The sequence below is a fragment of the Amblyomma mixtum genome, chromosome 3 (assembly GCF_055824585.1).
Source record: "Amblyomma mixtum isolate Tamu chromosome 3, ASM5582458v1, whole genome shotgun sequence".
Taxonomy (NCBI): Eukaryota; Metazoa; Arthropoda; class Arachnida; order Ixodida; family Ixodidae; genus Amblyomma; species Amblyomma mixtum.
In genome coordinates this window covers 312,495,353-312,520,090 of record NC_143014.1, presented here as the reverse complement: position 1 = coordinate 312,520,090, position 24,738 = coordinate 312,495,353, and the positions used below count along the sequence as shown (strand labels likewise).

The 24,738-nt window shown below is 49.3% G+C and overlaps 1 protein-coding gene and 2 pseudogenes across 1 annotated transcript; all 3 read right to left on the bottom strand.

The window, feature by feature from the left end:
• Positions 1-5,611: 5,611 nt before the first annotated feature.
• LOC149355632 (uncharacterized) lies at positions 5,612-6,707 on the bottom strand (annotated as a pseudogene).
• A 5,052-nt stretch (positions 6,708-11,759) lies between these two features.
• Positions 11,760-12,854, bottom strand: LOC149355631 (uncharacterized). The gene has a single exon (XM_089576147.1). It carries the CDS (start codon positions 12,852-12,854, stop codon positions 11,760-11,762), a length of 1,095 nt encoding a protein of 364 aa, XP_089432273.1.
• Positions 12,855-17,923: 5,069 nt separating this feature from the next.
• On the bottom strand, positions 17,924-19,235 carry LOC149355630 (uncharacterized; annotated as a pseudogene).
• Positions 19,236-24,738: the final 5,503 nt, after the last annotated feature.

Genomic DNA, 24,738 nt, shown 5'->3' with positions numbered 1-24,738 from the left:
TGACAGCAGGTTGAGTAAAGCAAAAGTTGGGCTAGTTGGTAACGATCCATCAAAAAACGGCGCACAGAAAAACACGGAAAGCAAAAGGAGAACGGTCCGTTCTCCTTGCATTTTCCGTGTTTTTCTGTGCGCCATTTTTTGATGGAATAACAGCAGGGCATCGAATAGCTGGGGAGACATTCTGTAGTATATATGAGAAACTCGTGTTGCCCTTCTAGCATTCGTCACAACTGCAATCACAAGGAAGCCGAGCATCTAATGAGTAGAAATTATTTGGAAGTTGACATTTCTACCGCGAGCTAAAAAATAGATTTGGAATGAAGACGATGGTCAAACCATGATCAACGGATGAGGGGGAAGAAGAAAGTAAGCTGCAGATGAATAAACAAGAAGTTTAAGAAACAAATTGCGGGAGAGGGGAGGCGAGAGAAACGGTGCAGCAGCCACAACACTCGCCACGCATAATAAAGTGCCTAGCTCACCGTATCTGGATGAGTGTGTGCAAGAGCCATGAAAGAATTTTTGAAGATAGACATGTTCAATAGAAATCTCAAGCAAAACGTAGCTTCGGTGACTCTTCAAAGACTTCAAAGACTAGGTCGTTTTGGCGCTTCTGCCAGGAGCAAGACCACCTGCTGCACTACAGAGGATGGCCGAAAACGAAGGAAAAGCCAGAATTCCCGACCTCAACAGGAGCGGCACATAGCACCAGCTGCCACCCGACAGGGTTGCTCACTTTCGCTGTGGTTCTGGTCACAGTGTCCTTAGCTCATTTTGCATGGACACCGAGCTCGACTGCACCCAAGCTGCACCCAAGGGATTAGCAAGCAGCTCCAAAGTGTGGTTCAAAAGCAGGGTATTCAAGTTATACCCATAACCTAATTTCAACGCTCAGACACTAACTCCAACACCTTGTAAATTGTTCCCGGAAACAAAAGGCGAAGGAAGGGCTTAACAAGAGTCGTGCACTGAGTGTCATTAAACTGCCGAGACGGAAGGCTTCGCGGAAATACATCGGCACCACAGAAATCATGTCTGAGAATGCACAGCTGAACGCAGCGCCGACCGACACTGTGGAAAACCAGGCGCATACAAACTACACGTGAAACCACCAAGATGACAATGTGGGTTTTGCCAAACGCGCAGCCGAACGCAGCAACGGAGCTTAAAATTTTGCTGCTTCGTAAGACACCAATCAGGTCTAGAGACCTCGATGATCGATCCCGGCTTACGCGATGTATTACGTATTGCACCTGCGGCTGACGTAACCTCGTGGTAAACAAATTGGGCTGCTTGCTACGTGGTGCGGTGGATTAGTTCTCGTTAGCGACAGATAATTGTAGTCATAACGCGACAGCGTTAAGGCCCCGTTTTGCAGAAAATCCGACGTCGTCGTCGTCGGCGTTGTGAGCGAAAAAATTCCTGGAGAAGCAGCCTAGGTGGGTTGCCTAGGTCACGAGATCTGGTGGCGTCACCGTAACGTGCCCACCGGATTGTGAGCAAGCTGACCACCGTAGCACGTGGCAGTCAAATTAATGACTGGGCGCGAAAGGTTGCTCGGGAAGAGCAACTTGGGTCGCACAAGCCCCACCAGTGGCAGCACCTGCCATCGCAGGGCAGTGGCGCATCGCTTAACCGCTGCACCACTGCGCCAGGAGGGGTATGGGGACACCCAGGGACCTATGAATGTAAAATCGAGAATGACCAGTTTTGTATATATGGGCATTAGCTCATTAATGCTATCGCGTCATTCCCTTAAAGCGGATCTTAAGCGTCCCCTCCAATTTTTCCTGACTGCTGTCTAGTTCTTATCAAGTAGAATGTGCTGTTCAAGAACAGGAGAGCAGCGTCATGAGCATCTACTGCTTTTTGAACGACTAAAACGTGCTTGCAAGGGAAGCGAAGAGCAAAGTGGTAGCCAGAAAGTGCTGACAGGCTCTGCGATGTGCCCTTCATTAACGTTACGTACAGCTTTTTAATCTTTCTTAGTAAACAGGTGAAGATCTGTTGTTCGGTCTATAGTTTGGCTGCACGAATCCGACTTGGATCACGGCGTTAGCACGCTCGGATGGCAATTTCAATTAGAAAATGCCCATCATCGCAAAGCTCTACACCATTCCGCTCCCTAGAGAGGCCCGCTGGATAGGCCACTGGCTAACTTATGCAGTAATGCGGAAATTTGGACTATCCAGAGTTTACACCCTTCCACGGTGGCCCCCGACGCCCGACTGTTCGTAAACAGCTCGAGGTGATCTACTCATTTCGTATTGAGGAGTCGTCGCCGCCCTGCTCCTGGGAACACGAGCCGAAAGGAGGACAGAGAACTGCAGATTCCTAACAATGATACGAAAACTGACTGTCATCGGCGTGCTCACAAAAAAGGCAATGTTCTGAGTCACGCAGTTGTATGCGTAGCCGCGGGCAAAACTACCACTTGCAAAACCATGCCAGCTGGCCGAACAGGGGCCATCGCGCACACAGTAGGCCATACCCCTAATTTTCTCTGAAAGGCGCAGCAGGGACGCCTGCTGCGCCTTTCCGAGTCCTGTGCACTTCCGAGTTCTTCCGAGTTCCTGTGCACTCTACCGGCAAACAGAGAGCCTTGGTCTTCTTTTTTTTTTGCAGTATAGCTGCGTCACCAAGCTATAGCTATGTCACCAAGCTGAAATGAAATATTAGAGCACGTCACGGGAAGCAGAAATGGGGCGGTTGATTCAAAAATAGGCCGTGAGCATTGCGCACAGCCAGCCCGTACGCTCTGACGTAATCGGTCTTCCTCGCGTGCCGAAGTGACTGTCGATGCTGATAAACAATACGCTGAGGCTACGCCGGAGAAACACTGCTTTGTGGTTAAGCTTTACCTGCATTGAAGCCCAATTAAGGCGGAAGCCTTTAATGCCTCATCGTTGTAAGCAGGAGTTGTCGACAGAAATGTCACGCTTTTCAATTGGCCGAAACGGGCGTGACGTCACAGTGCGCGAATTTCAAACGCGGCCAATTGTACTTTGGCTACTAACCATGCAACCAATTAAGGGGATCTATAGTGATGCTCCAAGTAAGTTCCACTGAGTTTAGTTCATTGCTTACTTAACAAATTAGTCTAATTAACCTTTCTAGTCAGACCAGATAAATAAATAAAACCGAGTAACAAATCGGCCGAGCTTGGGAATCGAACCCCGGTCTCCGGAGTGGGAGTCGAGCACGCTACCACTCCGCCATGCCAGCTCGATGGTTTGGAATGAACAAAGGTGCGTCTAGTGAATACGGTGTCTCCATTCACTCCCATCTTCCTCCCTTCCCGTTACGGCGAGGTTTAGGTGTCCACCGAGATATGAGAGACAGATACATTTCTTTTCCTCAAAAACCAATTTACCAACGAGCAAGGCGTATTTGTCCGCGTTTCAGATTGGTCCGAATTGTCGTGACGTCACCGAGCGCGAATTTTGACGCGTGTCCACCGAAATATGTGAGACACTTACTGCGCAATTTCCTTTCCTCAAATACAATTTTCGACTTGTGTCTACTGAGATATGTGAGACAGTTAATGCGTAATTTTCTTTCCTCAAATACAATTTTCATTTTCTTCATTACGGCCCCTCTTTCTTCTTTCATTCACACTTCCTCCCTTCCTGTACGGTGCGGCTCAGGTGTCCACCTAGATGACAGAGAATTACAGCCCCATTTCCTTTCCTCAAAAAGCGTTGCGTTCAAAGGGCAACGCATCGCGCCGGACGGGTGGTGGCGTTCCTTGGACTCCGTGGCAGCGCTACAACACGCTGTCGCGTTTCACTCCTAAAGGCGAAGCTTAAGCGTCATTAATTGGCAATTAATGCACCAACAAAATGTGCAGTGAACAATCGCGTAGCAGAATGCAGCTTTCAGGCTTTCGCCTTTCACAACTTTAGCCGCTAAAGTTCCTCGTACTTTTTTAAAGCACGAATACAATTTCACTGCACATCTTATGCAGCTCGGCTAACTAACCTGGATTTTTCTACAGGCCACAATTATCTGAAATTACTAAACTGCCTGAAATACTTTGCTTTAGATTATTTGGAATATTTTCCACGATTTCCTCTTCGGAGGAAAAATTTAAGTTTGGTGCAGATGTCTTGATAGCACGAAACTTGATTCAGTCATACTGTTGCGAGAGGTCGTTGCAAAGCAGCTTGAAGGTGCTTCAGAAATGCAGTGGAAACTTAATAATTTATTTTAACAAAGTAAAACAATACTTTCCTTGACCGACAGCCAGAATCTGCGTGTCAGTGGGTGCATCTTGTCGTTGCCTCCAACTATTCATGCGCATGGGAGTAAATGTGTTTACACCGCTATCGCTAAATTTGGCCAGAAATCTATGTGGGAAGCATCCATACTTTACGTAGCGTTGGCTTCCTTTGTAGACAGCTGCAAGTACACTTAGGGAGTCTATGCAAGTAATACTGTTTCTAAGGTTCTGGTTCACTATTTTTATTACAGCTAGCGTAACATAAGCCATGGAAATCGATGAACACTGTGGAGGTCTTACTATTTTCTTCTCATTCCCTCTTATTACTGCGCTCCCAACGTAAGCATCTGTTTTTAAATCATCAATATAAAAGTCGGTCAGACCACTGTATTTTTTCTGTCGTGCAAGAAATTCTTGTATTTTGTTATGGAGTTTGCTTTTTGCGGAATTATGTACGAGGGGAATTCGTGGGTTGAAGCAAAATTGTACCTTGGAGAAAGTGGTTCTCGTCTTTGTGCTATGCCAGGTAATGTGTTCAATGAGCCGAGGTCCTGGCACATCTCCTCAAAACGCGAGCGCAGTGGCCTGATAGCTAGCGGTTTGTTCTTACAGTGCTCTAGATGGGCGCTTTGTGACTATGGTATAACATGGGTGTTTGGGAAGCAAACCGATTTTTAAACTGTAGGAGCATGTGAGAACTCAAGTTTGGGCTAGTTGGTTCGTGATTCTCAAAGAAAACGGCGCGAAATACAAGGACAAAAGACAAACATACACGACAGGGCCAGAGCCAACTTAGAACTGAATTTTATTTCTCGTCAAACATGCCTTTTTTAAGCCAACACGTCGTAACATCCATGCAGTCACGCGTTCGCAAACTCACGTAGCCAATACACGCAGTACAACAGATCCCTGAAAGAGTTCTAATACATGAAGCACAATATAATTAACAACGTAACAAACTTTATTTTTTAATCCGAAAAAACAAACAAACAACGTCAAGAAAAATATAACAGCTCTACATCAGCATGAAAAACGATCATGACCAAGAAAAGCCTTAACAACCGAAAACGATATAACCGCCTGAAGAAATATATGAAAAAATTTGAAAAATGCAGATTTAAGGCAAATGCCGCGTCAAAGGTACAAAAGGCGAAAGGCTTGGTGAGTGTAAAAACCTTTAACAACCAGAACCAATCAACCAGCAACAATATGAATAATATCCGATGACCAACAAGAAACATGGAAAAAAAGTGAAAAAAAAGTGAAAAACAGGCTCGGATCAAAGTCTGCGTCAAAGGCAGAAAATGCAAACAGGAATCCGGGCAAACAACGGCACATCGTCAAGAAGAATAGCACTAAATGCCGAAGGGAGTACACGACAAAAAGAACCTACAAAAATCCTTCTATCAGAGTGAACTCCTCGTTGCTAGGCGTAATGGATGGCTTGCTGACGCATCGGCCCTCTTCTTTCCTGACGTAAGGAATACGACGGGCATACGCGCCAGCCGCATGTCCATCGCCTGGTGCGCGCTTCTGGTGGCCCGTTTTGCTGTGTACCACGCTGACCATGGAGCTGCCGCGTTGCAGGCTTCGCTCCGACAGCGACGGGTGTGTGCTGCACGAATGTTTCACAGTCATGAGTACCTCTATTCTTGCCGGGAAACTTGTTGGAAAATGGCATCTGCAGGGCGTCGGCGCCACCTCCATCATGGCGCATATCTCGCTGCTGCTCTTCTGGGCGAGCGACCGGCATTCCTCGTGCTGTCTGTGGTGGTGCTCGCCGTCCCGATGATCCTTGACCCTCATGGCGATGTTGCAATGGCCTGAACAGAGCTGGCCGAGCAGGGCGTCTAGCGACAGAACGCACGTCGCCCGCGAAGGGCTGCGCGCTCGCGCCCGTGACGGAGACTGGCTGGGCGTCGCCTCCTGACCTTGGCAACCAGGGAACGCCAGCTGAGCTCTCTCGGCTGCGCATAGCGACCTTGACTTCCCAGGCAGCTGGTGCGGCTGACACGACGCAGGTCTCGGTGGCAGTGCTGGCACTGCCGATGACACTTTGCGTTTGTCTGCACTTCCAGTCTGGTGTCCTGCAGCATGCTTGGTCCTGGTGCTCAGGTCTTCCTCCGGCTGCGAGACGTGGACCCCGGGGTCCGCCGCAGGCTGCTGTCGGGACGGGAGAAGGCCTCTAGTTGGATGGGCGTGGACAGGGCCCCTTGGGCGGTCGCTTGATCGCAAGTGGCACCACACCCGACGACTTCGCCACTGGCTGCTGGCTACCGCTGCGCGCCGGCTGTTGCGAGCTGCCGCTCTCGTGTCCGGCATCGTACTCGGCGTCCAGCAGCTGAGCTTCGTCGTCTTTGCTTCGCCTTCGGCCACGATACCTCTTGCTGAGAGAATTCCTGAAGAGGTCGTCGTCCCCCGTGTTTTCGGCGCGGCATTCAGCGCTGCGACAGCTTCGAGAGTGACCTTTCCGAGGCTCCTTCATGCTGCAAGCAGCGTGGCGGTTTTCAGGCTGGCAGCGGACAATTCCGAAAGCCAGCTCTGCTACGCCGGAGCATAGGGTCTGTTTCTGTCCGAACCGCCGCTGACGCTAACCGCGCACGCCAAAGGAACGCTTCGTTGAATCTTCTTCACGGGAGCAGGGCCAATAGCAGTCCGAGGCCAGCTAGTCCAGCCAGGAGCGTGCACCGGGTGATGGCCATGCGGCTCGCGCGTATGCCCGTCGTCTTCTTTACACTGATAAAATAGGCTTCCACCACCTCTTTCTCGAACCTGTCCTTGCCACTCCTCAAGAAGATAGTTTTCTCCAACTCAGGACGGCAATTGCTGCTTTGCAGCGATCCACTTGGAAGCTTCTTTTATTATTTCGCAGATTTCGGCAGTGCTCGCTTGCACGCTCATTGAGACATCGACGTGTTTGGCCAATGTAGATGAGCCCGCAGATTAAGGGAATCTGGTAAACAACCAGAGTCCTACACTATGTGAACTTGTTTTGATGTTTCACAGTACAAGACGATTGTTATTATTAATTAATTATTAATGGCGCAAACCTTAGAAAGTTTGCGGGGTGCTGAGAATCAGACCTGAACGTTATGTCTGCTTGCTACTTTCTTAAGGTTATGCGAGACTTATGGATGTACGGTATCACCGCCACACGGTTGCACGAAACCAGATCTCTGCTTTGAGGACCTTGCTTCAACTTCTGCAGAATGGCTTCACACCCGGAAGAAACCGTACAAGAGGGGTATCCTGCTTCTTTTAACAGCTAAACTCGAGGGCTGAAACTTGGCGAGACTATATAAGGCATGATTTGTTCAAAGCCGCTTGCAAGGAGTTCGAAACAGCCGCCCGCGTCACGAGCTTCGAATGAGCACTGTAAAAAGGTAGCAAATCCTTCTTTGAACGTAGATCATACATCCAACACAAGTCATCTTTACGAAACCGTATCCTAAGATCCAAGAACTGGAGTTCATTACTTGTTAGGACCTCTTTAGAGAAACTAAGACATTGGCGGTGGTCTGTGAACACTAACATAATCCTTGCGACTGCAGCGTCTAGCTCATGCTGAGAAATCTCCTTGGTAATAACCAAGAAATCCACAACATACCTGCGCACAGAAACTACGTGCGGATCAACGAGGTGCGGATCAACGAACATGATGTAATCCCTCTTGAGGTCCTTTGTAAGTAATGACAGCAGGTTGAGTAAAGCAGAAAGTTGGGCTAGTTGCTAACGATCCATCAAAAAACGGCGCACAGAAAAACACGGAAAGCAAAAGGAGAAAGGCCCGTTCTCCTTGCATTTTCCGTGTTTTTCTGAGCGCCGTTTTTTGATGGAATGACAGCAGGGCATCGAATAGCTGTGGAGACATTCTGTATTATATGAAAAACTCGTGTTGCCCTTCCAGCATTCGTCAGAACTGCATTCACAAGAAAGCCGAGCATCTAATGAGTTGAAAATATTTTCAAGTTGACATTTCTACCGTCAACTACAAAAATAGATTTGGAATGAAGACGATGGTCAGACGATGATCAGCGGATGAGAAGGAAGAAGAAAATAAGCTGGAGATGAATAAACAAGAAGTTTAGGCAAAAAATTGGGGAGCGGGGAGGCGAAAGAAACGGTGCAGCAGCCACAACACTCGCCACGCATAATAAAGTGCCTAGCTCACCGTATCTGGATAAGTGTGTGCAAGAGCCATGGAAGAATTTTTGAAGATAAACATGTTCAATAGAAATCTCAAGCAAAACGTAGCTTCGGTGACTCTTCAAAGACTAGATCGTTTTGGCGCTTCTGCCAGGAGCAAGACCACCTACTGCACTACAGAGGATGGCCGAAAACGAAGGCAAAGCCAGAATTCCCGACCTGAATAGGAGCGGCATAAGCACGAGCTGACGGCCGACAGAGTTGCTCCCTTTCGCGGTGGTTCTGGTCACACTGTCCTTATCTCATTTTGCATGGACACCGAGCTCGACTGAACCCAAGGGATTAGCAAGCAGCTCCCGAGTGTAGATCAAAAGCAGGGTATTCAAGTTATACCCATAAGCTAATTTCAACGCTGAGACACTAACTCCAAAACCTTGTATTGTTCCCGGAAACAAAAGGCGGGGAAGGTGCTTAACAAGAGTCGTTCACTGAGTGTCATTACACTGCCGAGACGGAAGGCTTAGCAGAAATACATCGGCACTACAGAAATCATGCCTGAGAATGCAGAGCTGAAAGCAGCGCCGACCGACACTGTTGAAAACCAGGCACATACAAACTGCAGGTGAAACCACCAAGATGCCAATGTGGGCTTTGCAAAACACGCAGCCGAACGCAGCGACGGAGCTTAAAATTTTGCTGCTTCGTAAGGCACCAATCAGGTCTAGAAACCTCGATCATCTCTCCCGGCCTACGCGATGTATTACGTATTGCACTTGCGGCTGACGTAACCTCGTGGTAAACAAATTCGGCTGCTTGCTACGTGGTGCGGTGGATTAGTTCTCGCTAGCGACAGATAATTGTAGTCATAACGCGACAGGGTTAAGGTCCCCGCTTTGCAGAAAATCCGACGCCGTCGTGGTCGGCGTTGAGAGCGAAAAAATTCCTGGAGAAGCAGCCTAGGTGGGCCGCCAAGGTGACGAGACCTGGTGGCGTCACCGTAACCTGCCCACCTTATTGTGGGTGAACTGACCACAGTAGCAGGTGGGAGTCAAATTAATGACTGGCCGCGAAAGGTTGCTCGGGAAGAGCAACTTGGGTCGCACAAGCCCCACCGGTGGCAGCACCTGCCATCGCAGTGCAGTGGCGCATCGCTTAACCGATGCACCACTGCGCCAGGAGGGGTATGGGGACTCCCAGGGACCTATGAATGTAAAATCGAGAATGACCAGTTTTGTATATATGGGCATTAGCTCATTAATGCTATCGCGTCATTCCCTTAAAGCGGAGCTTAAATGTCCCCTCGAATTTTTCCTGACTGCTGTCTAGTTCTTATCAAGTAGAATGTGCTGTTTAAGAACACGAGAGAAGCGTCATGACCATCTACTGCTTTTTGAACGATTACAACGTGCTTGCAAGGCAAGCGAAGAGCAAAGTGGTAGCCAGAAAGTGCTGACAGTGTCTGCGATGTGCCCTTCATTAACGTTAAGTACACCGTTTTAATCTTTCTTAGTAAAAAGGTAAACATCTGTCGTTCGGTATATAGTGTGGCTGCACGAATCCAACTTGGATCACGGCGTTAGCACGCTCGGATGCGATTTCAGTTAAAAAATGCCCAACATCGCAAAGCTATACACCATTCCGCTCCCTAGAGAGGCCCGCTGTAGAGGCCACTGGCTAACCTATACAGTAATGAGGATGTTTGGGCTATCCAGAGTATACACCCTTCGACGGTGGGCCCCGACGCCCTACTGTTCGTAAACAGCGCGAGGTGATCTACTCATTTCGTATTGACGAGTCGTCGCCGCCCTGCTCCTGGGAACACGAGACGAAAGGAGGACAGAGAACTGCAGATTCCTAACAATGATACGAAAACTGACTGTCGTCGGCGTGCTCACAAAAAAGGCAATGTTCTGAGTCACGCAGTTGTATGCGTAGCCGCAGGCAAAACTACCACTTGCAAAACCATGACAGCTGGCTGAACAGATACCATCGCGCACACAGTAGGCCATACTCCTAATTTTCTCGGAAAGGCGCAGCAGGGACACCTGAAAGTCTTCCGAGTTCCTGTGTAGTCTACCGGCAAACAGAGAGCCTTGGTCTTCTTTTTTTGGAATATAGCTGCGTCACCAAGCTATAGCTATGTCACCAAGCTGAAATGAAATATTAGAGCACGTCACAGGAAGCAGAAATGTGGCGGTTTTTTATGGCTAGCGTAACATTAGCTATGAAAATCGATTAACACTGTGGAGGTCTTACTATTTTCTTCTCATTCCCACTTATTACTGCGCTTCCCAGGTAAGCATCTGTTTTTAAATCATCAGTATAAAAGTCCGTCAGACCACTGTATTTTTTCTGTAGTGCAAGAAATTCTTGTATTTTGTAATAGAGTGCTTTTTGCGGAATTATGTACAAGTGGAATTCGTGGGCTGAAGCAAAATTGTACCATGGAGGAAGTGGTTCTCATTTTTGTGCTATGCCAGGTAATGTGTTCAGTGAGCCGAGGTTCTGGCACATCTCTTTAGAACGGAAGCGCAGTGGCCTATTAGCTAGCGGTTTGTTCTTAAACAGTGCTCTAGATGGGCGCTTTGGGACTATGGGATAACATGAGTGTTTGCGAAGCAAACCAATTTTTAAACTGTAGGAGCATGTGAGAACTCTAGTTTGGACTAGTTGGTTCATGATTCACAAAGAAAACGGCGCGAAATACAGGGACAAAAGAGAAACATACATGACAGGGCCAGAGCTAACTTACAACTGGTTTAAGGTTTACAGTGAATTTTATTTCTCGTCAAACATGCCTTTTTTAAGCCAACACGCCGTAACATCTATGCAATCACGCATTCACAAACTCTCGAAGCCAATACACGCAGTACAACCAATCCCTGAAAGAGATCTAATACATGAAGCACGATAATTAGCCACGTAACAAATTTTATTTTTGCCGGAACAAAAAACAAACAACGTCAAGAAAAATATAGCAAACAGCTCTACATCAGCATGATAATCAAACCATCATGACCAAGAAGAGCCTTAACAACCGAAAACAAAACAACCGCATGAGGAGTGATACCAGAAGATCAAGATGAAATGTAGAAAAGAAGCTGAAGAATGAAGATTTAAGGCCGACGCCGCGTCAAACGTACAAAAGGCGAAAGGCTTGGTGAGTGTAAAAACCTTTAACAACCGGAACCAATTAACCAGCAACCATATGAATAATATCCAAGGACCAACAAGAAACATGGAAAAAAGTGAGAAAAAAAGTGAAAAACAGGCTCGGACCAAAGTCTGCGTCAAAGGCAGAAAATGCAAACAGTGATCCGCGCAAACAACGGCACATCGTCAAAAACAGTAGCACCCAATGCCGAAGGAAGTACACGACAAAATGAAGAACCTACAAAAATCCTTCTAGCAAAGTGAACTCCTCGTTGCTGGGCGTAATGGATGGCTTGCTGACGCATCTGTTCTCTTCTTTCCTGACGCAAGGAATACGACAGGCATACGCGCCAGGCGCATGTCCATCGCCTGGTGCGCACTTCTGGTGGCCCGTTTTGCTGTGTACCACGCTGACCATGGAGCTGTCGCGTTGCAGGCTTCGCTCCGACTGCGACGGGTGGGTGCTGCACGAATGTTTCACAGTCATGAGGACCTCTATGCTTGTCGGGAAACTTGTTGGAAAGTGGCATCTGCAGGGCGTCGGCGCCACCTCCTTCATGGCGCATATCTCGCTGCTGCTCTTCTGGGCGAGCGACCGGCATTCCTCGTGCTGTCTGTGGTGGTGCTCGCCGTCCCGATGATTCTTGACCCTCATGGCGATGTTGCAGTGGCGTGAACAGAGCTGGCCGAGCAGGGCGTCTAGCGACAGAACGCCCTTGGCCAGCGAAGGGCTGCGCGCTCGCGCCCGTGACGGAGACTGCCTGGGCGTCGCCTCCTGACCTTGGCAGCCAGGGAACGCCAGCTGGGCTCTCTCGGCTGGGCATAGCGACCTTGACTTCCCAGGCAGCTGGGGCGGCTGACACGACGCAGGTCTCGGTGGCAGTGCTGGCACTGCCGATGACACTTTGCGTTTGTCTGCACTTCCAGCCTGGTGTCCTGCAGCATACTTGGTCCTGGTGCTCAGGTCTTCCTCTGGCAGCGAGACGTGGCCCCGGGGTCCGCCGCAGGCTGCTGTCGGGACGGGAGAAGGCCTCTGGTTGAATGGGCGTGGACAGGGCCCCTTGGGCGGTCGCGTGATCGCAAGTGGCACCGAACCCAACGACATGGCCACTGGCTGCTGGCTACCGCTGCGCGCCGGCTGTTGCGAGCTGGCGCTCTCGTGTCCGGCGTCGTACTCGGCGTCCAGCAGCTGAGCCTCGTCGTCTTTGCTTCGCCTTCGGCCACGATACCTCTTGCTGAGAGAATTCCTGAAGAGGTGGTCGTCCTCCGTGCTTTCGGCGCGGCATTCAGCGCTGCGACAGCTTCGAGAGTGACCTTTGCGAGGCTCCTTCATGCTGCAATCAGCGTGGCGGTTTTCAGGCTGGCAGCGGACAATTCCGAAAGCCAGCTCTGCTACGCCGGAGCATAGCGTCTGTTTCTGTCCGAATCGCCGCTGACGCTAACTGCGCGCGCCAAAGGAACGCTTCGTTGAATCTTCTTCACGGGAGCAGGGCCAATAGCAGTCCGAGGCCAGCTAGTCCAGCCAGGAGCGTGCACCGGGTGATGGCCATGCGGCTCGCGCGTGTATGCCCGTCGTCTTCTTTACACTGATAAAATAGGCTTCCACCACCTCTTTCTCGAACCTGTCCTTGCCACTCCTGAAGAAGATAGTTTTCTCCTACTCAGGACGGCAATTGCTGCTTTGCAGTGATCCACTTGGAAGCTTCTTTTATTATTTCGCAGATTGCGGCACTGCTCGCTTGCACGCTCATTGAGACATCGACGTGTTTGGCCAATATAGATGAGCCCGCAGCTTACAGGAATCTGGTAAACAACCCGAGTCCTACACTTTGTGAACTTGTTTTGATGTTTTACAGTACAAGCCGATTGTTATTATTAATTAATTATTAATGGCGCACACCTTAGAAAGTTTGCGGGGTGCTGAGAATCAGACCTGAACGTTATGTCTGCTTGCTACTTTCTTAAGGTTATGCGAGACTTATGGATGTACGGTATTACCGCACACGGTTGCGCGAAACCAGATCTCTGCTTTGAGGACCTTGCTTCAACTTCTGCAGAATGGCTTCACACATGGAAGAAACCGTACAAGAGGGGTATCCTGCTTCTTTTAATCGCTGAACTTGAGCGCTGAAACTTGGCGAGATTATTTGGGGCATGATTTGTTCAAAGCCGCTTGCAAGGAGTTCGAAACAGTCACCCGCTTCACGAGCTTCGAATGAGCACTGTGAAAAGGTAGCAAATCCTTCTTTGAACGCAGATCATACATCCAACAAAAGTCATCTTTACGAAACCGTATCCTGAGATCCAAGAACTGGAGTTCACCACTTGTTGGGACCTCTGTAGTGAAACTGAGACATTGGCTGTGGTCTGTGAACACTAACATAGTCCTTGCGACTGCAGCGTCTAGCTCATGCTGAGAAATGTCCTTGGGAATAACCAAGAAATCCTCAACATACCTGCGCACAGAAACTACGTGCGGATCAACGAGGTGCGGATCAACGAACATGATGTAATCCCTCTTGAGGTCCTTTGTAAGTAATGACAGCAGGTTGAGTAAAGCAGAAAGTTGGGCTAGTTGGTAACAATCCATCAAAAAAGGGCGCACAGAAAAACACGGAAAGCAAAAGAAGAAAGGCCCGTTCTCCTTGCATTTTCCGTGTTTTTCTGTACGCCGTTTTTTGATGGAATAACAGCTGGGCATCGAATAGCTGTGGAGACATTCTGTAGTATATAAAAAGCTCGTGTTGCCCTTCCAGCATTCGTCACAACTGCATTCACAAGAAAGCCGAGCATCTAATGAGTAGAAACTATTTGCAAGTTGACATTTCTACCGTGAACTAAAAAAATAGGTTTGGAATGAATACGACGCTCAGACCACGATCAGCGGATGAGAATGAAGAAGAAAATAAGCTGCAGATGAATAAACAAGAAGTTTAGGAAAAAAATTGGGGGAGCGGGGAGGCGAAAGAAACGGTGCAGCACCCACAATACTCGCCACGCATAAGAAAGTGCCTACCTCACCGTATCTGGAATCTGGATGAGTGTGTGCAAGAGCCATGAAAGAATTTTTGAAGATAAACATGTTCAATAGAAATCTCAAGCAAAACGTAGTTTCGGTGATTCTTCAAAGACTTCAAAGACTAGATCGTTTTCGCGCTTCTGCCAGGAGCAAGACCACCTACTGCACTACAGAGGATGGCCGAAAACGAAGGCAAAGCCATAATTCCCGACCTGAATAGGAGCGGCATAAGCACGAGCTGACGGCCGACAGAGTTGCTCTCTTTCGCGGTGGTTCTGGTCACACTGTCCTTACCTCATTATGCATGGACACCGAGCTCGACTGCACCCAAGGGATTAGCAAGCAGCTTCCGAGTGTGGTTCAAAAGCAGGGTATTCAAGTTATACCCATAAGCTAATTTCAACGCTGAGACACTAACTCCAAAACCTTGTATTGTTCCCGGAAACAAAAGGCGGGGAAGGTGCTTAACAAGAGTCGTTCACTGAGTGTCATTACACTGCCGAGACGGAAGGCTTAGCAGAAACACATCGGCACTACAGAAATCATGCCTGAGAATGCAGAGCTGAACGCAGCGCCTACCGACACTGTTGAAAACCAGGCACATACAAACTGCAGGTGAAACCACCAAGATGCCAATGTGGGCTTTTCAAAACACGAAGCCGAACGCAGCGACGGAGCTTAAAATTTTGCTGCTTCGTAAGGCACCAATCAGGTCTAGAAACGTCGATGATCTCCCGGCCTACGCGATGTATTACGTATTGCACTTGCGGCTGACGTAACCTCGTGGTAAACAAATTCGGCTGCTTGCTACGTGGTGCGGTGGATTAGTTCTCGCTAGCGACAGATAATTGTAGTCATAACGCGACAGGGTTAAGGTCCCCGCTTTGCAGAAAATCCGACGCCGTCGTGGTCGGCGTTGAGAGCGAAAAAATTCCTGGAGAAGCAGCCTAGGTGGGCCGCCTAGGTCACGAGACCTGGTGGCGTCACCGTAACCTGCCCACCTTATTGTGGGTGAACTGACCACAGTAGCAGGTGGGAGTCAAATTAATGACTGGCCGCGAAAGGTTGCTCGGGAAGAGCAACTTGGGTCGCACAAGCCCCACCGGTGGCAGCACCTGCCATCGCAGGGCAGTGGCGCATCGCTTAACCGATGCACCACTGCGCCAGGAGGGGTATGGGGACTCCCAGGGACCTATGAATGTAAAATCGAGAATGACCAGTTTTGTATATATGGGCATTAGCTCATTAATGCTATCGCGTCATTCCCTTAAAGCGGAGCTTAAATGTCCCCTCGAATTTTTCCTGACTGCTGTCTAGTTCTTATCAAGTAGAATGTGCTGTTTAAGAACACGAGAGAAGCGTCATGACCATCTACTGCTTTTTGAACGATTACAACGTGCTTGCAAGGCAAGCGAAGAGCAAAGTGGTAGCCAGAAAGTGCTGACAGTGTCTGCGATGTGCCCTTCATTAACGTTAAGTACACCGTTTTAATCTTTCTTAGTAAAAAGGTAAACATCTGTCGTTCGGTATATAGTGTGGCTGCACGAATCCAACTTGGATCACGGCGTTAGCACGCTCGGATGCGATTTCAGTTAAAAAATGCCCAACATCGCAAAGCTATACACCATTCCGCTCCCTAGAGAGGCCCGCTGTAGAGGCCACTGGCTAACCTATACAGTAATGAGGATGTTTGGGCTATCCAGAGTATACACCCTTCGACGGTGGGCCCCGACGCCCTACTGTTCGTAAACAGCGCGAGGTGATCTACTCATTTCGTATTGACGAGTCGTCGCCGCCCTGCTCCTGGGAACACGAGACGAAAGGAGGACAGAGAACTGCAGATTCCTAACAATGATACGAAAACTGACTGTCGTCGGCGTGCTCACAAAAAAGGCAATGTTCTGAGTCACGCAGTTGTAGGCGTTCCCGCAGGCAAAACTACCACCTGCAAAACCGTGCCAGCTGGCCGAACAGATACCATCGCGCACACAGTAGGCCATACTCCTAATTTTCTCGGAAAAGCGCATCAGGGATGCCTGAAAGTCTTCCGAGTTTCTGTGCACTCTACCGGCAAATAGAGAGCCTTGGTCTTCATTTGTTTTGCCATATAGCTGCGTCACCAAGCTATAGCTATGTCACCAAGCTGAAATGAATTATTAGAGCACGTCACAGGAAGCAGAAATGGGGCGGTTTATTACGGCTAGCGTAACATTAGCCATGACAATCGATGAACACTGTGGAGGTCTTACTATTTTCTTCTCATTCGCACTTATTACTGTGCTTCTATCGTAAGCATCTGTTTTTAAATCATCAGTATAAAAGTCCGTCAGACCACTGTATTTTTTCTGTAGTGCAAGAAACTCTTGTATTTTGTTACAGAGTGCTTTTTGCGGAATTATGTACAAGTGGAATTCGTGGGCTGAAGCAAAATTGTACCATGGAGGAAGTGGTTCTTGTCTTTGAGCTATGCCATGTAATGTGTTCAGTGAGCCGAGGTTCTGGCCCATCTCTTTAGAACGCAAGCGCAGTGGCCTGATTGCTAGCGGTTTGTTCTTAAACAGTGCACTAGATGGGCGCTTTGGGACTATGGGATAACATGGGTGTTTGCGAAGCAAACCAATTTTTAAACTGTAGGAGCATGTGAGAACTCTAGTTTGGACTAGTTGGTTCATGATTCACAAAGAAAACGGCGCGAAATACAGGGACAAAAGAGAAACATACTTGACAGGGCCAGAGCTAACTTACAATTGGTTTAAGGTTTACAGTGAATTTTATTTCTCGTCAAACATGCCTTTTTTAAGCCAACACTCCGTAACATCCATGCAATCACGCATTCGCAAACTCACGAAGCCAATACACGCAGTACAACCAATCCCTGAAAGAGATCTAATACATGAAGCACGATAATTAGCCACGTAACAAATTTTATTTTTGCCGGAACAGAAAACAAACAACGTCAAGAAAAATATAACAAACAGCTCTACATCAGCATGATAATCAAACGATCATGACCAAGCAGAGCCTTAACAACCGAAAACAATACAGCCGGATGAGAAGTGATACCAGAAGATCAAAATGAAGTGTAGAAAAAAAGCTGAAGAATGAAGATTTAAGGCCAAAGCCGCGTCAAACGTACAAAAGACGAAAGGCTTGGTGAGTGTAAAAACCTTTAACAACCGGAACCAATTAACCAGCAACCATATGAATAATATAAGATGACCAACAAGAAACATGGAAAAAAGTGAAAAAAAAGTGAAAAACAGGCTCGGACCAAAGTCTGCGTCAAAGGCAGAAAATGCAAACAGGAATCCGCGCAAACAACGGCACATCATCAAAAAGAGTAGCACCCAATGCCGAAGGAAGTACACGACAAAATGAAGAACCTACAAAAATCCTTCTAGCAAAGTGAACTCCTCGTTGCTGGACGCAATGGATGGCTTGCTGACGCATCTGTTCTCTTCTTTCCTGACGCAAGGAATACGACAGGCATACGCGCCAGGCGCATGTCCATCGCCTGGTGCGCACTTCTGGTGGCCCTTTTTGCTGTGTACCACGCTGAGCATGGAGCTGTCGCGTTGCGGGCTTCGCTCCGACAGCGACGGGTATGTGCTGAACGAATGTTCCACAGTCATGAGGACCTCTATGCTTGTCGGGAAACTTGTTGGAAAGTGGCATCTGCAGGGCATCAGCGCCACCTCCTTCATGGCGCATATCTCGCTGCTGCTCTTCTGGGCGAGCGACCGGCATTCCCCGTGCTGTCTGTGGTGGTGCTCGCCGTCCCGATGATCCTTGACCCTCATGGCGATGTTGCAGTGGCGTGAACAGAGCTGACCGAGCAGGGCGTCTAGCGACAGAACGCCCGTGGCCAGCGAAGGGCTGCGCGCTCGCGCCCGTGACGGAGACTGCCTGGGCGTCGCCTCCTGACCATGGCAGCCAGGGAACGCCAGCTGGGCTCTCTCGGCTGGGCATAGCGACCTTGACTTCCCAGGCAGCTGGGGCGGCTGACACGACGCAGGTCTCGGTGGCAGTGCTGACACTGCCGATGACACTTTGCGTTTGTCTGCACTTCCAGCCTGGTGTCCTGCAGCATACTTGGTCCTGGTGCTCAGGTCTTCCTCTGGCAGCGAGACGTGGACCCGCGGTCCGCCGCAGGCTGCTGTCGGGACGGGAGAAGGTCTCTGCTTGGATGGGCGTGGACAGGGCCCCTTGGGCGGTCACGTGAACGCAAGTGGCACCGCACCCGACGACTTGGCCACTGGCTGCTGGATACTGCTGCGCGCCGGCTTTTGCGAGCTGCCGCTCTCGTGTCCGGCGTCGGACTCGGCGTCCAGCAGCTGAGCCTCGTCGTCTTTGCTTCGCCTTCGGCCACGATACCTCTTGGTGAGAGAATTCCTGAAGAGGTGGTCGTCCCCCGTGCTTTCGGCGTGGCATTCAGCGCTGCAACAGCTTCGAGAGTGACCTTTGCGAGGCTCCTTTATGCTGCAAGCAGCGTGGCGGTTTTCAGGCTGGCAGCGGACAATTCCGAAAGCCAGCTCTGCTACGCCGGAGCATAGCGTCTGTTTCTGTCGGAACCGCCGCTGACGCAAACCGCGCGCGCCAAAGGAACGCTTCGTTGAATCTTCTTCACGGGAGCAGGGCCAATAGCAGTCCGAGGTCAGCTAGTCCAGCCAGGAGCGTGCACCGGGCGATGGCCATGTGGCTCGCGCGTATGCCCGTCGTCTTCTTTACACTGATAAAAATAGACTTCCACCAGCTCTTTCTCGAACCTGTCCTTGCCACTCCTCAAGAACATAGTTTTCTCCGTCTCAGGACGGCAGTTGCTGCTTTGCAGTGATCCACTAGGAAGCTTGCTTTATTATTTCGCAGATTTCGGCAGTCCTCGCTGGCTCGCTCACTGAGACACCGACGCGTTTGGCCAATGTAGATGAGCCCGCAGCTTAAGGAAATGTGGTAAACAACCCGAGTCCTGCACTCTGTGAACTTGTTTTGATGTTTCACAGTACATGCCGATTGATTTTCTCGGTTATTAATGGCTCAATCCATAGAAAGTTTGCGGGGTGCTGGGAATGCGACCTGAACGTTGTCTGCTTGCTACTTTCTTAAAGGGCAACTCCGGCGATTTTTCAGCCATTTTAATTAATCGCTGATTTGTGTTCCTAAGAGCCCCCTGTAATGTGTACGATGCAAGGTTTTCAAAAGTTACCCTAAAATAATATTTAAACAGCAAAAAACGCACAACTCGAAACCGAAACCGCAAAACCGAAACCGAGGAAGTGCCTTCGTGCGGTATTGACTGTGACGTCACTGAGGGGTTCGCCGCGCTGCGAAGTCCCCGAAGATATCGCAACTACCCTGAGCCGCGCAGTCGACATGACTGAAAGCGCGGAGAACAGCTTTTCCGAGACCAGCGAGTCTTTAGAAGACGACTCATTCGACGATTTTGGACTGGACGAGACACCTTGCAGGTTTGATCCACCGCCGCGCGAGCCCGCCGAGTCACACCACAGGCTGCGCACCTGCAGCATGGAGACGTTCTGAACTCGGAGAAGTTACTCGAGTCATTTACTTGACTTGAGTCATTTGATTTATTACTTTTGATTGAATTATTACTATTTGATTTGATTACTTGATTTGAGTCATTTCTCGTGCATGCATTTGTGACACAGTCGTCAGAACAAAAGTTAATGTGATGCTCCCGCTGACAGCTGTTCGTGTGGCGAGTGCCGGCCGACCCAGCCTGATGAAAGATTCTGCTGCCCGAACGTTGCCGCGGTGCGCAACGTCATTACAGGGGCATGCACCACCAACAGTGTTCTCTTTGCGAAGCTTTGTCTCGACGGCGAGCTTTTGGAAGTGAGTTCACGCCATTATCCAACATACCGCTCCCTCTTGACGGCCGCGCTTCGTTCAGCTGGCCGCTGCGATGGGCGGTTGTACTCGAATAACGTTGGCACAGAATATGCCTTCAAGCGTCGGTTGAACGAAACCTTAGCGAGTCCAAAGCTCTCTCTGAAGTACATGCTGTCTTCATAGCAATCTGGCGCGAAATGTTCCGAGCACAAGCGGGAATGCTTCCTCGGAGACCAGTTGACACGGCGGGCAGCTCTCACCCACTTGTCGCGAAAGTTCTTATTTCTAGGAAACCTATGGTAGATCACGCCCGTTGTCACAGATGAATTTATGCACCCGACAGCACAACAGAAGTTGCCGTGACCCATCACTCTGGTGTACACATCACATCACGCACGTTGAGATGGCGCGAAATTGCACAGGCGGTCGAAATAATTCCGGAGACCTCCACTACGGCACCTCTTTCTTCCTTTCTTCTTTCACTCCTTCTTACGTCGCGGTTGGGGTGTCCGTTACTGCGCCATTTACTTTCATCAAAACCAATTTTCAGTTTTCCCCTGCACTGCCAACGCCAGCGCGCGCCCGACCAGCTTGACAAGCTGACTCGCCAGTGACGTCACAGAACAGTGTGGCCTGTAGAAGTTGCTCGATCAATGGGTGCCTCTCGCGTCGAGCAGCGCTTGTCTTCAAAATTCGCTTGCGGAAAAACTACGCCGCTTTCAGGTGCGAAATTTTACATGAGACATCAGACTACTATATAGAATGCAGACTTAAAATTTCATTTCGATCGATGAACATCGAAAAATCGTCGGTTACCCGTTAAGGTTGTGCGAGACTTATGGATGTACGGTATTACCGCCACACGGTAGCGCGAAACCAGATCTCTGCTTTGAGGACCTTGCTTCAACTTCTGGAGAATGGCTTCACACATGGAAGAAACGGTACAAGAGGGGTACCCTGCTTCTTTTAACCGCTGAACTTGAGCGCTGAAACTTGGCGAGATTATTTGGGGCATGATTTGTTCAAAGCCGCTTGCAAGGAGTTCGAAACAGTCGCCCGCTTCACGCGCTTCGAATGAGCACTGTAAAAAGGCAGCAAATCTTTCTTTGAACGCAGATCATACATCCAACACAAGTCATCTTTACGAAACCGTATCCTAAGATCCAAGAACTGGAGTTCACCACTTGTTGGGACCTCTTTAGTGAATCTGAGACATTGGTTGTGGTCTGTGAACACTAACATAGTCCTTGCGACTGCAGTGTCTAGCTCATGCTGAGAAATCTCTTTGGGAATAACCAAGAAATCCTCAACATACCTGTGGACAGAAACTACGTGCGGATCAACGAGGTGGGGATCAACGAACATGATGTAATCCCGCTTGAGGTCCTTTGTAAGTAATGACAGCAGGTTGAGTAAAGCAGAAAGTTGGGCTAGTTGGTAACGATCCATCAAAAAACGGCGCACAGAAAAACACGGAAAGCAAAAGGAGAAAGGCCCGTTCTCCTTGCATTTTCCGTGTTTTTCTGTGCGCCGTTTTTTGATGGAATGACAGCTGGGCATCGAATAGCTGTAGAGACATTCTGCAGTATATCAAAAACTCGTGTTGCCTTTCCAGCATTCGTCACAACTGCATTCACAAGAAAGCCGAGCATCTAATGAGTAGAAACTATTTGCAAGTTGACATTTCTACCGTGAACTAAAAAAATAGGTTTGGAATGAAGACGACCGTCAGACCATGATCAGCGGATGAGAAGGAAGAAGAAAATAAGCTGCAGATGAATAAACAAGAAGTTTAGGAAAAAAATTGGGGGAGCGGGGAGGCGAAAGAAACGGTGCAGCAGCCACAATACTCGCCACGCATAAGAAAGTGCCTAGCTCACCGTTTCTGGATGAGTGTGTGCAAGAGCCATGCAAGAATTTTTGCAGATAAACATGTTCAATAGAAATCTCAAGCAAAACGTAGCTTCGGTGAATTTTCAAAGACTTCAAAGACTAGATCGTTCTGGCGTTTCTGCCAGGAGCAAGACCACCTACTGCACTACAAGGGATGGCCGAAAACGAAGGCAAAGCCAGAATTCCCGTCCTGAATAGGAGCGGCATAAGCAGGAGCTGAAGGGCCGACAGAGTTGCTCTCTTTCGCGGTGGTTCTGGTCACACTGTCCTTACCTTATTTTGCATGGACACCGAGCTCGACTGCACCCAAGGGATTAGCAAGCAGCTCCCGAGTGTGGTTCAAAAGCAGGGTATTCAAGTTATACCCATAAGCTAATTTCAACGCTGAGACACTAACTCCAAAACCTTGTATTGTTCCCGGAAACAAAAGGCGGGGAAGGTGCTTAACAAGAGTCGTGCACTGAGTGTCATTACACTGCCGAGACGGCTTAGCAGAAATACATCGGCACTACAGAAATCATGCCTGAGAATGCAGAGCTGAACGCAGCGCCGACCGACACTGTTGAAAACAAGGCACATACAAACTGCAGGTGAAACCACCAAGATGCTAATGTGGGCTTTGCAAAACACGCAGCCGAACGCAGCAACGGAGCTTAAAATTTGGTGCTTCGTAAGGCACCAATCAGGTCTAGAAACCTCGATGATCTCTCCCGGCCTACGCGATGTATTACGTATTGCACTTGCGGCTGACGTAACCTCGTGGTAAACAAATTCGGCTGCTTGCTACGTGGTGCGGTGGATTAGTTCTCGCTAGCGACAGATAATTGTAGTCATAACGCGACAGGGTTAAGGTCCCCGCTTTGCAGAAAATCCGACGCCGTCGTGGTCGGCGTTGAGAGCGAAAAAATTCCTGGAGAAGCAGCCTAGGTGGGCCGCCAAGGTCACGAGACCTGGTGGCGTCACTGTAACCTGCCCACCTTATTGTGGGTGAACTGACCACAGTAGCAGGTGGGAGTCAAATTAATGACTGGCCGCGAAAGGTTGCTCGGGAAGAGCAACTTGGGTCGCACAAGCCCCACCGGTGGCAGCACCTGCCATCGCAGTGCAGTGGCGCATCGCTTAACCGATGCACCACTGCGCCAGGAGGGGTATGGGGACTCCCAGGGACCTATGAATGTAAAATCGAGAATGACCAGTTTTGTATATATGGGCATTAGCTCATTAATGCTATCGCGTCATTCCCTTAAAGCGGAGCTTAAATGTCCCCTCGAATTTTTCCTGACTGCTGTCTAGTTCTTATCAAGTAGAATGTGCTGTTTAAGAACACGAGAGAAGCGTCATGACCATCTACTGCTTGTTGAACGATTACAACGTGCTTGCAAGGCAAGCGAAGAGCAAAGTGGTAGCCAGAAAGTGCTGACAGGGTCTGCGATGTGCCCTTCATTAACGTTAAGTACAGCGTTTTAATCTTTCTTAGTAAAAAGGTAAACATCTGTCGTTCGGTATATAGTGTGGCTGCACGAATCCTACTTGGATCATGGCGTTAGCACACTGGGATGGCGATTTCAGTTGAAAAATGCCCATCATCGCAAACCTATACACCATTCTGCTCCCTAGAGAGGCCCGCTGGAGAGGCCACTGGCTAACCTATACAGTAATGAGGATGTTTGGGCTATCCAGAGTTTACACCCTTCCACGGCGGCTCCCGACGCCGCACTGTTCGTAAACAGCGCGAGGTGATCTACTCATTTTGTATTGACGAGTCTTCGCCGCCCTGCTCCTGGGAACACGAGCCGAAAGGAGGACAGAGAACTGCAGATTCCTAACAATGATACGAAAACTGACTGTCGTCGGCGGGCTCACAAAAAGGCAATGTTGTGAGTCACACAGTTGTATGCGTAGCCGCAGGCAAAACTACCACTTGCAAAACCATGCCAGCTGGCCGAACAGAGCTGGCCATCGCGCACACAGTAGGCCATACCCCTAATTTTCTCGGAAAGGCGCAGCAGGGACGCCTGAAAGTCTTCCGAGTTCCTATGTACTCTACCGGCAAACAGAGAGCCTTGGTCTTCTTTTTAAGCATGAAATGCTTTTAGCTCCCGTTGTCGGCATTGTGGTGGCGTCACGCCGAGACTCGAGAGCCATCATCCGGGCACTGAAATCCACTCATCCGGGCACTGAATTCCACTCATCCGGGCACTGAAACGAGAACATCCGGGGACCGTTCGAGATTTAACGAGATTTAACGAGACACTCTAAGGCCTACTACAGGACCGGCATACAAGCGCCGGTAGCTTCGCGCCGAACGGGTGGTGGCATTCCTCCCTTCCTGTACGGTGCGGTTCGGGTGTCCACCGAGATGACAGAGAATTACTGCGCCATTTCCTTTCCTCAAAAAGCGTTGCGTTCAAAGGGCAAGGCATCGCGCCGAACAGGTGGTGGCGTTCCTCCCTTC

Excerpts from the sequence above, each read along its gene's own strand:
- LOC149355631 (XM_089576147.1), bottom strand. The coding sequence starts at position 12,854 with ATGAAGGAGCCTCGCAAAGGTCACTCTCGAAGCTGTCGCAGCGCTGAA.